Source organism: Thalassophryne amazonica, chromosome 2 (genome assembly GCF_902500255.1).
Source record: "Thalassophryne amazonica chromosome 2, fThaAma1.1, whole genome shotgun sequence".
NCBI classification, from domain to species: domain Eukaryota; kingdom Metazoa; phylum Chordata; class Actinopteri; order Batrachoidiformes; family Batrachoididae; genus Thalassophryne; species Thalassophryne amazonica.
The window spans coordinates 73,611,585-73,626,415 of record NC_047104.1 but is presented as its reverse complement, the minus strand read 5'-3'; the positions used below and the strand labels follow the sequence as shown (position 1 = coordinate 73,626,415).

Genomic DNA, 14,831 nt, shown 5'->3' with positions numbered 1-14,831 from the left:
CACACATTTTCAATGGGCGACAGGTCTGGACTGCAGGCAGGCCAGTCTAGTACCCGCGCTCTTTTACTACAAAGCCACGCTGTTGTAACACATGCAGAATGTGGCTTGGCATTGTCTTGCTGAAATAAGCAGGAACGTCCCTGAAAAAGATGTTGGTTGGATGGTAGCATGTGTTGCTCCAAAACCTGGATGTACCTTTCAGCATTGATGGTGCCATCACAGATGTGTAAGTTGTCCATGCCATGGGCACTAACACAGCTCCATATCATCACAGATGATGGCTTTTGAACTTTGCGCTGGTAACAATCTGGATGGTCTTTTTCCTCTTTTGTCTGGAGGACACGACATCCATGATTTCCAAAAACAATTTGAAATGTGGACTCATCAGACCACAGCACACTTTTCCACTTTGCGTCTGTCCATTTCAAATGAGCTTGAGCCCACAGAAGGCAGCGGCGTTTCTGGATGTTGTTGATGTATGGCTTTAGCTTTGCAAGGTAGAGTTTTAACTTGCACTTGTAGATGTAGCGACGAACTGTGTTAACTGACAATAGTTTTCTGAAGTGTTCCTGAGCCCACACGGTAAGATCCTTTACACAATGTTGTTGGTTTTTAATGCAGTGCCACCTGAGGGATCGGAGGTCACGGGCATTCACACAGGCTGCTTACGTGTAGAAAGTTCTCCAGATTCTCTGAATCTTCTGATTATATTATGGGCTGTAGATGATGGAATCCCTAACTTCCATGCAATTGAACATTGAGAAACATTGTTCAGGTGTGCACCTTTCCAATCAACTGAATTTACTCCAGGTGGACTCCAATTAATCTGTAGAAACATCTCAAGGATGATCAGTGGAAATAGGATGCACCTGAGTTCAATTTTGAGCTTCATGGCAAAGCCTGTGAATACTTATGTACATTTGATGTCTTTGTTTTTATTTTTAATAAATCTGCAAAAAAAAAAAAAAAACAAACAAAAAACTTTTTTGACATTGTCATTATGGGGTATTCTGTGTAGAATTTTTGAGGACAAAAATGAATTTCATTTATTTTGGAATTAGGCTGTAACAAAATGTGGAAAAAGTGAAGTGCTGTAAACATTTCTGTATGTACCGTAAATTGAAAACACAATGATCCCTTGGCAAATCAAATCCAACAAGAACCTAGTAAAGGCAAGAAGTGGTATAACTATGGTCCAATGTTCAGACAGACTGAAGAATAGCACCACCTAAAGGAGAGCAGCCTCGATCATGACTGTCGCTTGCTGTTAGCTGTGTAGTTATTCTGTTGGTCTACTTACAAGCATTCAAACATTTTCATGTGTCCTGTTAGAATTGTAATTGTTAATTTGGAAAAACTGCTGTTCGTTCTGTTGTACTTTGTATGTGTTAATTAACATCTACTTTATTTATTTAGTGTGCACTTAATCTTTTCTTTAAAGTCGAGTCAGCTTGCAAACAAATGGTGGTCATTATGACTTGAGACTTAACTTGGGAATTTCAGATTCATCATTGAGAGTGACTTGATGGTGACTTACTCCCACCTCTGTCTGTTAGCCCCCCATTCAATAATTTTGAATCTACCCCAGCAACCAAAAGACATCTACTCTTCAAACTGTAGTATTGTTTTTGTTGAATACGAGGGCTGATTGAAAGGTTTTGAGCCCAACCGAGAAGAAACCGCAACTCAATTAATGTAATACTTTATTTTTCAACATAATCCCCATATGTCTTATCTTGGAGCCCAAGTCCTCCACTGCAGGTATGACATCACTATCAGTATTATAGTGAATTCCAGCAAGACGTCTTTTCATGTTTGGAAGCAGATGGAAGTCCAAAGGAGCCAAATCAGAGGAATAAGGTGGGTGAGGAACAAGTTTGAAGCCACGTTCATAAATGGCAGCCATTGCGATGACCGACGTGGGACCACAGCATTGTCCTGATGAGACAGAATACCTCATCCAAGCATTCCATGCTGCTTCTGCTTTATTTTCTCCCATAGTAATTGCAAAAGGGAAGCATAACAAGCCCCACTGATGGTCTGCTTCTTCAGGAGACAGTCCAAAATTGCGATTCCCTCTGCATTCCTAAAGACAGAGGCCATGGCCTTTCCAGCAGATGAGACAGCTTTGCTTTTCTTCAATGGGGGAGAACCAAAGAGGTTATTAATGAAAACTAGAGGCCGTAGTCGAACTGAGCCGTGTCCCGGCATGGAGGCGTGGTCGCCATTTTAATTCCGGGCAACTTAGTGATTTGCGCGCATAGATGCTCATTTAGTCTCTTCAAGAAACAGGTGGAATATGCTGGAAAGCTGTGCCACAAACGAAGGAAGAAGGGAGACAATATTTCCTGCCGTAAGTAAGTGGTTTTGGTTATTCTTGTCACTTTGTCCGTGACATTTGGTCGATTAACAGGTGTATGTTTCCTGCTGTGCCTGAGTCGTCCGTGTACACAGGCCATGAACTCTTCACTTATGTCTAGTTGATATTTCCCCTGCTGGACTGACTGATGTTTAGTTTAAATACTTGTTGTTAGTGATTAAAACTGTTCAACAAGACCGACGATTTTTTTATTTTGCACCTTAAATAACCGAGCCATTGCTCGAGATTATAATGACCCGCAGTGTGCCGCTCACAGTCAGGCTCACACAGAGACGTGCACCCACACCACTGACTTCATGAATGAAACTTGGTCAATAAAGGATAATTGTGGAAAAATATAACATATACATAAATGTACTGTAATGGCTTTAGGAGCTGCACTGTGCTGAACTCAGCAGCAGCTTGATCAGCAGTGCAGCTTGAACAGATCGGATCTGTGTAACTTTTAACACTAATATTTGGGAATGTGTGGGCGTGAGAGTAAGTTTAATACTTTCCTGACATAATTTAATGTAAATTAATTTTACTGGTTTGATAATCAGGTCAGAATGACATTTTAACACACATTTTGCAAGCGTTTTTCTGTGGGTGTTCAGTCGCGAATCCGCATTGAAAATGCATTAACGTCCGGGTACTTTGTCAATATTTTGCCTGGTTAGGAGACATCATGTCGCTGTCCGTGAAGGGACTTTCGCGTTTAGTAGGCAGCATTGAGAGCGCGGACTCTAGTTCTCATTTATTAATCTCTTTTATTAACCCACATTTCCATTGCTTCGACTGTTGTTTGGACTCCAGTTCAAACTGATGGACACAGGTCTCATCCATGGTCATGAATTGTCACATGAAGTTATCTGGACATGCCTCAAACAGCTGAAGATTCTCCCTGGATATCTGGAAACTTGTGCATTTTTTGTTTGGATGTGAGAAGCCTTGGGACCCATCGTGATGAAAGTTTTGTCATTCCCAGTTCTTTCGGAAGAACTGAATGAACTACTGGCTATGTGACACTCACTTACTCTTCTCTCAGCGAGGACCATCATGGATCTTCTGGATCATGTTGGGGGAGGTGGCAGTTCTGGTTCTTCCTGATCTTGCTCCATCTTCCACACCTGTTCTGCTCCTCTTGAATTTGACTCACCAGTGTTTAATTGTAGCAAAAGACTGGGCATCCTCCCCCAATGTCATGACCATGTGGATCTCCTTCAGAGACACTCCCTTTTTTATGAGATACTGAATCACAGCACACCCACCAGCTTGTCCATTTGGCAATGTGACACACCCCTACTCATGTCACTGAAATATTGTGTCTCTAACATTGCACCCAGTGTGAGTCAGGATTTCACAAATTCTCAAGAGAAATGTTGGGTTGTCAGAACACACACACACACAAAAAAGGACAATCACGTCCTACTTTTTCTGGGTCAGGCTCAAAACTTTTCAGTCACCCATCATATCACTTCACTCTTTTTCTTGGTCTGTTGTGATTGTTCAGGGTATTCAACTCATTTCAGAAAGGGCCGAGAGGGTGCAGGTTTTCTTTGCAACCATCCACTTCACCAGGTGATTACCTGGTGGAATGGATGGATGCAAAGAAAACCTGCACCCTCTCGGCCCTTTCTGGAACGAGTTGAATACCCCTGTGATAGTACATAGCAAAAGTGATTTAATTTTCTCTGTATTACATCAGGAGGTTTTGGACTTGACCTGGTCAGCATATCGACCCCCTCGTTCTTCAGGCAGATAGAGGCCGCTGGGATCTCGTGTGAATCCACTGTGAGACCAGTAGGCGTAGTCAAAGCAGAAGGAACGGCGGCCTTGTGAGTCACGTGGATCCTGGATGGTGATCACGTTTGACACCATGGAGATGATACAACGGCTACCTGCATCCTTTTCTCTCTGAACAGCGTAAAGAAATAAAGATGACTTTCTTCATTCTGTGTGACTACAAAAGCCTTTGACCGTGTTAATCATTTTGCTTTGTTTGAACAGGCAGCAAAGAGGATGGATCCTCTGTATATAGTGAGAATTCTACAACCCCAATTCCAATGAAGTTGGGATGTTGTGTGAAATGTAAATAGAAGCAGAATACAATGATTTGCAAATCTCAATCAAGCTATCAAATCAACCTATATTCAACTGAATACACCACAAAGACAAGATATTTAATGTTCAAACTGATAAACTTTATTGTTTTTGTGCAAATATTTGCTCATTTTGAAATGGAAGCCTGCAACACATTAAAAAAAGTTGGGACAAAAGACTGGGAAAGTTGATGAATGCTCAAAGAACACCTGTTTGGAACATTCCACATGTGAACAGGTTAACAGGAAACAGGTGAGTGTCATTATTGGGTATAAAAGGAGCATCCCCAAAAGGCTCAGCTGTTCACAAGCAAAAAAGGGGCGAGGATCACCACTTTGTGAACAACTGCATGAAAAAATAGTCGCACAGTTTAAGAACAATATTTCTCAACATTCAATTGCAAGGAATTTAGGGATTCCATCATCTACAGTCCTTAATATAATCAGAAGATTCAGAAAATCTGGAGAACTTTCTACATGTAAGCGGCAAGGCAAAAAGCCAACATTGAATGCCCATGACCTTCGACCCCTCAGGCGGCACTGCATTAAAAACCGACATCATTGTGTTAAGGATCTTACTGCGTGGGCTCAGGAACACTTCAGAAAACCATTGTCAGTTAACACAGTTCATCGCTACATCTACAAGTGCAAGTTACAACTCTATCATGCAAAGTGAAAGCCATACATCAACAACACCCAGAAACGCCGATGCCTTCTCTGGGCCCAAGCTCATTTGAAATGGACAGACACAAAGTAGAAAAGTGTGCTGTGGTCTGATGAGTCCACATTTCAATGTGTTTTTGGAAATCATGGATGTCGTGTCCTCCGGACAAAAGAGGAAAAAGACCATCCAGATTGTTACCAGCACAAAGTTCAAAAGCCAGCATTTGTGATGGTATGGGAGTGTATTAGTACCCATGGCATAGACAACTTATAACAACTTATCTTTGTGGTGTATTCAATTGAATATAGGTTGAAGAGGATTTGCAAATCATTGTATTCTGTTTTTATTTACATTTTACATAACATAGTTTGGGGGTCGTCTCACAAACTGTCTGCGGCCCTTGGACCCAAAAAGAACAATTTTACTCTCATCAGTCCACAAAATATTCCTCCATTTCTCTTTAGGCCAGTTGATGTGTTCTTTGGCAAATTGTAACCTCTTCTGCACATGTCTTTTATTTAACAGAGGGACTTTGCGGGGGATTCTTGCAAATAAATTAGCTTCACACAGGCGTCTTCTGTCACAGCACTTACAGGTAACTCCAGACTGTCTTTGATCATCCTGGAGCTGATCAGTGGGTGAGCCTTTGCCATTCTGGTTATTCTTCTATCCATTTTGGTGGTTGTTTTCTGTTTTTCGTCTGTATTTTTTTTTTTGTCCATTTTAAAGCATTGGAGATCATTGTAGATGAACAGCCTATAATTTTTTGCACCTGCGTATAAGTTTTCCCCTCTCCAATCAACTTTTTAATCAAACTACGCTGTTCTTCTGAACAATGTCTTGAATGTCCCATTTTCCTCAGGCTTTCAAAGAGAAAAGCATGTTCAACAGGTGCTGGCTTCATCCTTAAATAGGGGACACCTGATTCACACCTGTTCCACAAAACTGACGAACTCACTGACTGAATGCCACAGTACTATTATTGTGAACACCCCCTTTTCTACTTTTTTTTTTTACTAATAGCCCAATTTCATAGCCTTAAGAGTGTGCATATCATGAATGCTTGGTCTTGTTGGATTTGTGAGAATCTACTGGTACCTTGTTTCCCATGTAACAATAAGAAATATACTCAAAACATGGATTAATGTTTTTAGTCACATAGCACTACTATTATTCTGAAGACTACTGTACTTCACCATTACGGCACCACTGGAGGGTGCTGTTATACTTTCATAGTTTTATTATTTCTTAGTTTTAGTTTATTTCTTACATGTATTTATGTTACATTTATTTGTTATATGGAAACACTATTCCGGAATAAAGCTTGAATTTAACAGAATGAGATGCCAGCTATCTGTGCCAGGATCCATCTGCTGGTGGATCTCGAATAATTAGAAAAATACATCAGACATCCAGACTGTCAGCACTGGACAACCATAAGCTTGCCTTCTCCAGTCTTTCCTCTCATCTCTGCTGTCTCCAGATGAGAGAGCAGAGTGAAGATTTTGAAGTTTCCACAGGACACCACTGTGGCTGGTTGAACTTATTCCTAATGCCAGCGATTCTGTCCACAGACAAGAAATTGGACAGCTGGCATCCTGGTGCAAACACAGCAATCTGTTGCTGGATGCATAAGATGCAGATGATGGACTCCAAAGAAGCACAAATTGTTTCATTTGAATTCCATTGGCGTGGCATACAGCGCAGATATTAAAAAAAAAAAAGTCATTTTAATAGTCTAGTTTAATTTTTATATACTTATCAGTACTATTTTTTGGTAAGGGCTATGGGCAAGAAGCCCCGCAAATTCAATTACAATTTGCCAAACAACACACTGACTGGCCTAAAGTGAAATAGTTCCAAAATTTGTGGACTGATGAAAGCAAGATTGTTGTTTTGGGTCTAGGGTGTTTTTGGGTCTAGATGACCCCCAAAAACTGAATTCAAGCTACAGTACACTGTGAAGACAGTGAAGCATGGTGGAGCAAGCATCATGATATGGGGATGTTTCTCATACTATGATGTCAGCCTATTTATTGTACAAGGTCTATTAGAAAAGTATCCGACCTTATTATTTTTTTTCAAAAACCATATGGATTTGAATCACGTGTGATTACATCAGACATGCTTGAACCCTCGTGGGCATGCAAGAGTTTTTTTCACGCCTGTCGGTTACGTCATTCGCCTGTGGGCAGTCTTTGAGTGAGGAGTGGCCTACCCTCTCATCGATTTTTTCATTGTTTAGGAATGGCTCAGAGACTGCTGCTTTGTTTGATCAAAATTTTTTCAAAACTGTAAGGCACAACTGAGTGGACACCATTTGATAAATTCAGCTGGTTTTCGGTAAAAATTTTAACGGCTGATGAGAGATTTTGGTCTGGTAGTGTCACCGTAAGGACGGCCCATGGTGCCTGACGGCAATCTGCGCTTCGAGGCGGCAGCGTCTCGTCATTTCAAGTTGAAAACTTCCACATTTCAGGCTCTGTTGACCCAGGAAGTCATCAGAGAACAGAGAGCTTTCAGAAGAAGTCGGCATGAGGAGTTTATTCGGACATTCCATTGTTAACAGACATTTTGTAATGAAAGAACGTGCGGGCAGAGTCGCATGTCGAGCCGGACCCAACCGCGGGGGTCGCGACAGGAAAAACACCTCCGTGTTGGAAACCTTAACGGGCAAGTTGGAACATGCCCAAGCTGTTAAACAATTTCTCAGTTACTCACTTGTTGAAAGCCATCAAAAGCCGCCTGAATTTTACAAATGGTTTTCAACACAGAGGTGTTTTTCCTGTCGTGGCGCACACAGATTCGCCGAGTCATCACGGAAACGACTCGGCGAATTTGCGCACACGTCTTTCATTACAAAATGTCCTTAAACAGTGGAATGTCCGCATAAAGTCCTCATGCCGGCCTCTTCTGAATCTTCTCTGTTCTCTCATGACGTCCTGGGTGAATTAAGCCTTAAATGAGTATGTTTTTAGGTCGAAACAGGCTGACAGTGCCTGGAAGCGCTGCGCGACGTCCCGCTCCGTGTGAAGACCTTACACCGACAGAAACACCCCATAATCTCTCATCAGCCCTTAAACTTTTCACCGAAAACCAGCTTAATTTCTTGAATAGTGTCCACTCGGATATTCCTCACAGGTCCAGAAAAATTTTTGATAAAGCAACGCGCGCCGTCTCGAGCAGCGTGTGAAACAAAGGAATTCAGCCGAGAGGGCTGGACCACATCTCACTCAAGGCCTGCCCACAGGGAAATGACGTCACTGACACGCGTGAAAAAACTCACGCATGCGCACAAGGGTTCAAGCATGATTGGTGTAATCGCACGTCATTCAAATCCATATAGTTTTTTTTTTTAAATAAAAAGGTAGGATACTTTTCTGATAGAGCTCGTATACTAGAGATCATGGATCAGTTTGAATACATCAAAAATACTTATAGAGGTCATACTGCTTTTATACCGAAGAGGAAATGTCCTTGTAATGGATGTTTCAACAACACAACGAACCCAAACACACCAGCAAGTGAGCAGCATCTTGGTTCCAGACCAACAAGACTAATGTTATGGAGTGGCCAGCCTAATCCAAGGACCTACAGTAGTGTTCAGAATAATAGTAGTGCGATGTGACTAAAAAGATTAATCCAGGTTTTGAGTATATTTCTTATTGTTACATGTGTTGTGGCTGGGGTGCCTGGCGTGCCTGGCTGGCTTTTGTTTGTCTTCTGTTTTCTGTCTTCTGTTTTTCCTTCCAGGTGGCATGCGTTCAGGACTGAGTGGCTGTGTGGCTGAGTTATTAGGACCTCACCCTGATCACCTGAGGCTGGTCATGTGCAGCTCGTCAGGACTCACAGCTGTGGTGCATCTTTATGGATTGGGGCATGGTTGCATTTAAGTCTGGAGTACACAGTGTGTATTTGCCAGAGACTCGACCTTGTGACCAGACGGGTGAGATTGTCGTCAAGAGAGCCATCTCATCATCATGGATGCAGAGACCGTACCAGGTTTGATGCCATGGTCTGTGAAAGAGGAGGGGGTGAGGTCTCACGCTCGTCAGCACACTTCCTGAGGTAGTTTAGGTTTTGTGACTAACATGAGTACAGTCAGTAAATGTGGTGTCCCTCACACCTTATTATATTGAGCTGTTATGTTAGTCATTTAATCAGCTTCCACTGCAGTGGAGAAAGTGAACTGGGTGTTCCATGCCTGCAGGGTGGGAAGCTGATTGGTGATTAAGCCAGGAAGTGTTTGCTGTTTATGTACACCTTTGAGTGGTCTCTCTGTGTGTGGAGTGGTGGACTCACATGATGGTTTCTTCTTTCACAGACTCGGTTGGTCGCGGCCACCTGGGGGGTGTCGGCGGGGTCCTTGGGTCCAAACTGTTCTGGCTCCGGACCGTTTGTGCTGCTGGGAGCGCACCGTCTTTCCACCTCGCCAGACCACGCACTTATTTTGTTAAAGCACTCACTGTTATGTCATTAAATTCTGTTATCCTTTGTACCGTGCTCTGCTTATTTTATACTGGGTCCTGTCAAACGCTGGTCGGTCCTCCGCCCGCGTCCGACACATAACAGTAGTCTCTGGCCAATACATCACGGACCCAGCGGTAGCAGAGGCGGTACTGTGCCGGGAAGGCGGCAGCAGACGTCAGAAGTTATCCGGATCAGTTGCGGGTGCTCTCCGCCTGGATGGTGCGTGTCGGAGAACCCATTATTGAATAGTGATTTGAGCTCTCTTGCAGCCGTGTTCCTGTGTTGTTGCCTTATCCGTGGGTTGTTGTGGAGTGTGACTAGCGACGGCTTCGCGTCACACTTCGACCGGATAAGAGGTAAAACGGGAGCTGCATGAGTGTGTCTGTAATGGGTGAATGCGCACGGTGGAGCTCTGTGGCACGGGTCGCTGTGCTTCCTGTTGTTACAGTTGTAGCCCCGTCTCCCCGGGTGAAGATAGCTACTGCGTCTGTTGTGTCAGCTCCGGCGTAATTTAGTTGAAGCACATTTTGGTTGTGTGTTACACGTAGCTGCGCACAGGGAAAACAGCATGAGTTGTTTTCTCGGTTACCAAAGGGGTTTTTATTTTTAGCACTTTGGCTCCCCCTGTTGGTGACTGAGTCACATTACCGTTAATGCTCTTAAGGTGGAACAGGTGTGTTCCATTTGTTTGAGCTTAACGGTATAAGTCACTTATTAGTTTTGTGTTGGTTCATTTTTTGTGGGTGTTTTTTGAGTTGGTTTTTGTGTGGGATTTTCTACACTATTAGTGTTCTGGGGTCGTGACCTTGCAGGCTGTCTGGAGTACAGACAGGACCCAGATAACCTTATATTAGTCTGTTAGTCTTTCTTTTTATTTCTTTTGGTTTCACCTCCCAGGGTTTGATGGGACGGTCCTCTGGGGGGTGATGGGGGGGTAATTGGGTTGTTTTTTTCTTTTTTTTTCTTTGTTTTTTTTTTGTTTTTGTTGTGCCCTCTCTTCTCCTCTGGCTCCAGCTGTGTGAGCCGTAGGTTGTCGGCGTTGCTGGAGTGGTGCAGTTTGGTTATGCTGGGTGTTTCCCAGGTAACCTCTGCACCTGGGGGGGGGGGGGGGGGGTTCGGGGTGTTGTGTTTTTTTTTGTTGATTCCCTGTTCCACCTCTGGCTTCAGCGCGCCTTTGAGCCGTATGCCATCGGCGTAGCTGAGGTTTGGGGCAGTGGAATATACCCGCAGCTGGTGGCTGGTTTGGAAGTCGGAGGGGTGGCGCCGTTTTGTGCCGTCTGCCATTACCGCTGTTCCACTCCTCCCGGTTGACTTCTGGGGTATAGTCGTGGTTGGTGACACTGGACGTACTTCCAGTTTCCACTGCGCCGAGGGGGTGGGGTTGGGGTTGTTTTGCTTGTATGTTTTTTTTTCTTTTGTTTTTCCCCCAGTTTCCGCCCTCAGGGTGTGACTGTGGTGTCCTCTGCGGGGGGAAGGGCTGTGGGTCCATCTAGCCATAGACGGCCGGGGCTGGGTCTGTTAGTCATGAGGGGGGGCGTCTCCTGGGGTTTGATGGAACCGTCCTCTGGGAGGCGCTGGGAGTCCCCGTGGGTGACTTTGGATCCCAGAGGGACCTCGGCTGTGGTTATTACTCCTGGAGCTGGCGGGATGTCCTCTGGGGGGTGTTGGTCCCTACATGTCGTCCGGGGGGGGGGGGGGGGGGGGTGTTAGTGTTTTTTGTTTGCAAGCTTAAGTTTGGGTTGTGTTTTTCTTTTCTCCTCTTCCAGGGGTTTGATGGGACGGTCCTCTGGGGAGGGGGGTGGTGGTTTGGTTGTTTGTGTTTGTCTTTTTTGTTTTATGACTAAACAGACTTTAAACAAGGTCGGACAAAGGCTGACCGCACAGGTTCAAGAACTCCTGGCCACACCTGTGCATATCGAATGACAGAAACAAAGGCAAAGATGCAGTCAGAGGTGAAGACGTCGACAGTTCTGTTAAATGAAGATTCAGTTGGAAGATGAATGCAGATACCGTTTCCAGCCATGGTCCCTGGAGGGGGGTGTTTTTCCTGGGCCAGGTTTGTGTGGTCGCCAGGAGGCTTCCCGTGAGGGTGGGGTGCTGTTGTGGCTGGGGTGCCTGGCGTGCCTGGCTGGTTTTTGTTTGTCTTCTGTTTTCTGTCTTCTGTTTTTCCTTCCAGGTGGCATGCGTTCAGGACTGAGTGGCTGTGTGGCTGAGTTATTAGGACCTCACCCTGATCACCTGAGGCTGGTCATGTGCAGCTCGTCAGGACTCACAGCTGTGGTGCATCTTTATGGATTGGGGCATGGTTGCATTTAAGTCTGGAGTACACAGTGTGTATTTGCCAGAGACTCGACCTTGTGACCAGACGGGTGAGATTGTCGTCTCGAGAGCCATCTCATCATCATGGATGCAGAGACCGTACCAGGTTTGATGCCATGGTCTGTGAAAGAGGAGGGGGTGAGGTCTCACGCTCGTCAGCACACTTCCTGAGGTACTTTAGGTTTTGTGACTAACATGAGTACAGTCAGTAAATGTGGTGTCCCTCACACGTTATTATATTGAGCTGTTATGTTAGTCGTTTAATCAGCTTCCACTGCAGTGGAGAAAGTGAACTGGGTGTTCCATGCCTGCAGGGTGGGAAGCTGATTGGTGATTAAGCCAGGAAGTGTTTGCTGTTTATGTACACCTTTGAGTGGTCTCTCTGTGTATGGAGTGGTGGACTCACATGATGGTTTCTTCTTTCACAGACTCGGTTGGTCGCGGCCACCTGGGGGGTGTCGGCGGGGTCCTTGGGTCCGAACTGTTCTGGCTCCGGACCGTTTGTGCTGCTGGGAGCGCACCGTCTTTCCACCTCACCAGACCGCGCACTTATTTTGTTAAAGCACTCACTGTTATGTCATTAAATTCTGTTATCCTTTGTACCGTGCTCTGCTTATTTTATACTGGGTCCTGTCAAACGCTGGTCTGATCTCCGCCCGCGTCCGACACATAACAACATGGGAAACAAGGTACCAGTAGATTCAGTAGATTCTCACAAATCCAACGAGACCAAGCATTCATGATATGCACACTCTTAAGGCTATGAAATTGGGCTATTAGTAAAAAAAAGTAGAAAAGGGGGGTGTTCACAATAATAGTAGTGTGGCATTCAGTCAGTGAGTTTGTCAATTTTGTGGAACAAACAGGTGTGAATCAGGTGTCCCCTATTTAAGGATGAAGCCAGCACCTATTGAACATGCTTTTCTCTTTGAAAGCCTGAGGAAAATGGGATATTCAAGACATTGTTCAGAAGAACAGCGAAGTTTGATTAAAAAGTTGATTGGAGAGGGGAAAACTTATATGCAGGTGCAAAAAATTATAGGCTGTTCATCTACAATGATCTCCAATGCTTTAAAATGGAAAAAAAAAAGAGACGCATGGAAGAAAACGTAAAACAACCATCAAAATGGATAGAAGAATAACCAGAATGGCAAAGGCTCACCCATTGATCAGCTCCAGGATGATCAAAGACAGTCTGGAGTTACCTGTAAGTGCTGTGACAGTTAGAGGACGCCTGTGTGAAGCTAATTTATTTGCAAGAATCCCCCGCAAAGTCCCTCTGTTAAATAAAAGACGTGCAGAAGAGGTAACAATTTGACAAAGAACACATCAACTGGCCTAAAGAGAAATGGAGGAATATATTGTGGACTGATGAGAGTAAAATTGTTCTTTTTGGGTCCAAGGGCCGCAGACAGCTTGTGAGACGACCCCCAAACTCTGAATTCAAGCCACAGTTCACAGTAAAGACAGTGAAGCATGGTGGTGCAAGCATCATGATATGGGCATGTTTCTCCTACTATGGTGTTGGGCCTATATATCGCATACCAGATATCATGGATCAGGTTGGATATGTCAAAATACTGAAGAGGACATGCCCTTGAAATGGGTGTTTCAACAAGACAATGACCCCAAACACACTAGTAAACCAGCAAAATCTTGGTTCCAAACCAACAAAATGCCTCGCAGATGTGAAGAAATCATGAAAAACTGTGGTTATACAACTAAATACTAGTTTAGTGATTCAGTTTGCTAAAAAAGCAGTTTGAACATAATAGTGTTGAGTTTGTAGCATCAACAGCATATGCTACTATTATTGTGAACACCCCCTTTTCTACTTTTTTTTTTACTAATAGCCCAATTTCATAGCCTTAAGAGTGTGCATATCATGAATGCTTGGTCTTGTTGGATTTGTGAGAATCTACTGAATCTACTGGTACCTTGTTTCCCATGTAACAATAAGAAATATACTCAAAACCTGGATTAATCCTTTTAGTCACATAGCACTACTACTATTCTGAACACTACTGTAAATCCAACAGAAAACTTGTGGGGTGACATAAAAAATGCTGTTTCTGAGAAAAAAATAAATGCAGAGGAATTGTGGAATGTAGTCCAATCGTCCTGCTCATGAGCTGGAATACCTGTTCACAGGTGCCAGAAGTTGGTTGACTCCATGTGACACAGATGTGAAGCAGTTCTATATATACGTACAACTAAATACTGGTTCAGTTGTTCACAGGAAAGATAAATCTTCAACCATTTTACAGTTTAAACAGTAAAAAATGCAGACACTGCTATATTTTTGAACAGCCTAATATTCCTTTTTCTTCACTTTCTGTAAAGTAATAAATTTGATAAATTCTTCATGTTATGATTTGGAATAGAATGTGCAGTGTTTCCAATGCATTTGCTTGGATTTTCAGCTTTCCTCACTTTTTTAAACACACTGCTATCATTTAACACAGCTGTACAATGCAGTAAGTAGTGACAAACCACAAGATTGCATTCATTATGTTCAGAAAAGGCATAAGCAAAAATGGGTAAAGCAAAGAATCCAGTTAGTGGAGAAACCACACGTTCTCAGTGAGCACTGACCTTGCTGAAGGGTCGAACTCTGACGGCCACTTTGACACAGTCTTTATTGTGCATGGCTTTCGATCGCATTGTGCAGGAGCTGAAGCAGCTCAGGAGTCTCACAGACACAGGCACGCACACACACACACACGCACACACACAGCAGCAGCAAAATGTGTTGAGTTACTGGTTATTATGGACACAATCGGGGAAGCACGACAGGGATGATGCGCACAGACGTTTTTTGTACCATTAACATTTTAAAAACGTACAGTACTGGGATCAGGTTACATCACCAACAATTACCATAATTAATTCTCTGTCAATCAACTAATTAATTCAG

The 14,831-nt window shown here is 43.7% G+C and overlaps 1 protein-coding gene across 1 annotated transcript in view; it reads right to left on the bottom strand.

Annotated features, from left to right (window-relative positions):
• kif28 (kinesin family member 28) overlaps positions 1-14,630 on the bottom strand; it is a 106,023-nt gene extending 91,393 nt beyond the window's left edge. The window contains exons 1-2 of the mRNA XM_034187995.1: positions 14,510-14,630; positions 4,085-4,276 (exon numbers count right to left, since the gene is read on the bottom strand). Coding sequence (XP_034043886.1) covers positions 4,085-4,276; positions 14,510-14,578 — 261 coding nt within the window. The 5' untranslated portion in view covers positions 14,579-14,630. The remainder of the gene's footprint in view (positions 1-4,084; positions 4,277-14,509) is intronic.
• Between the last annotated feature and the right edge of the window lie 201 nt (positions 14,631-14,831).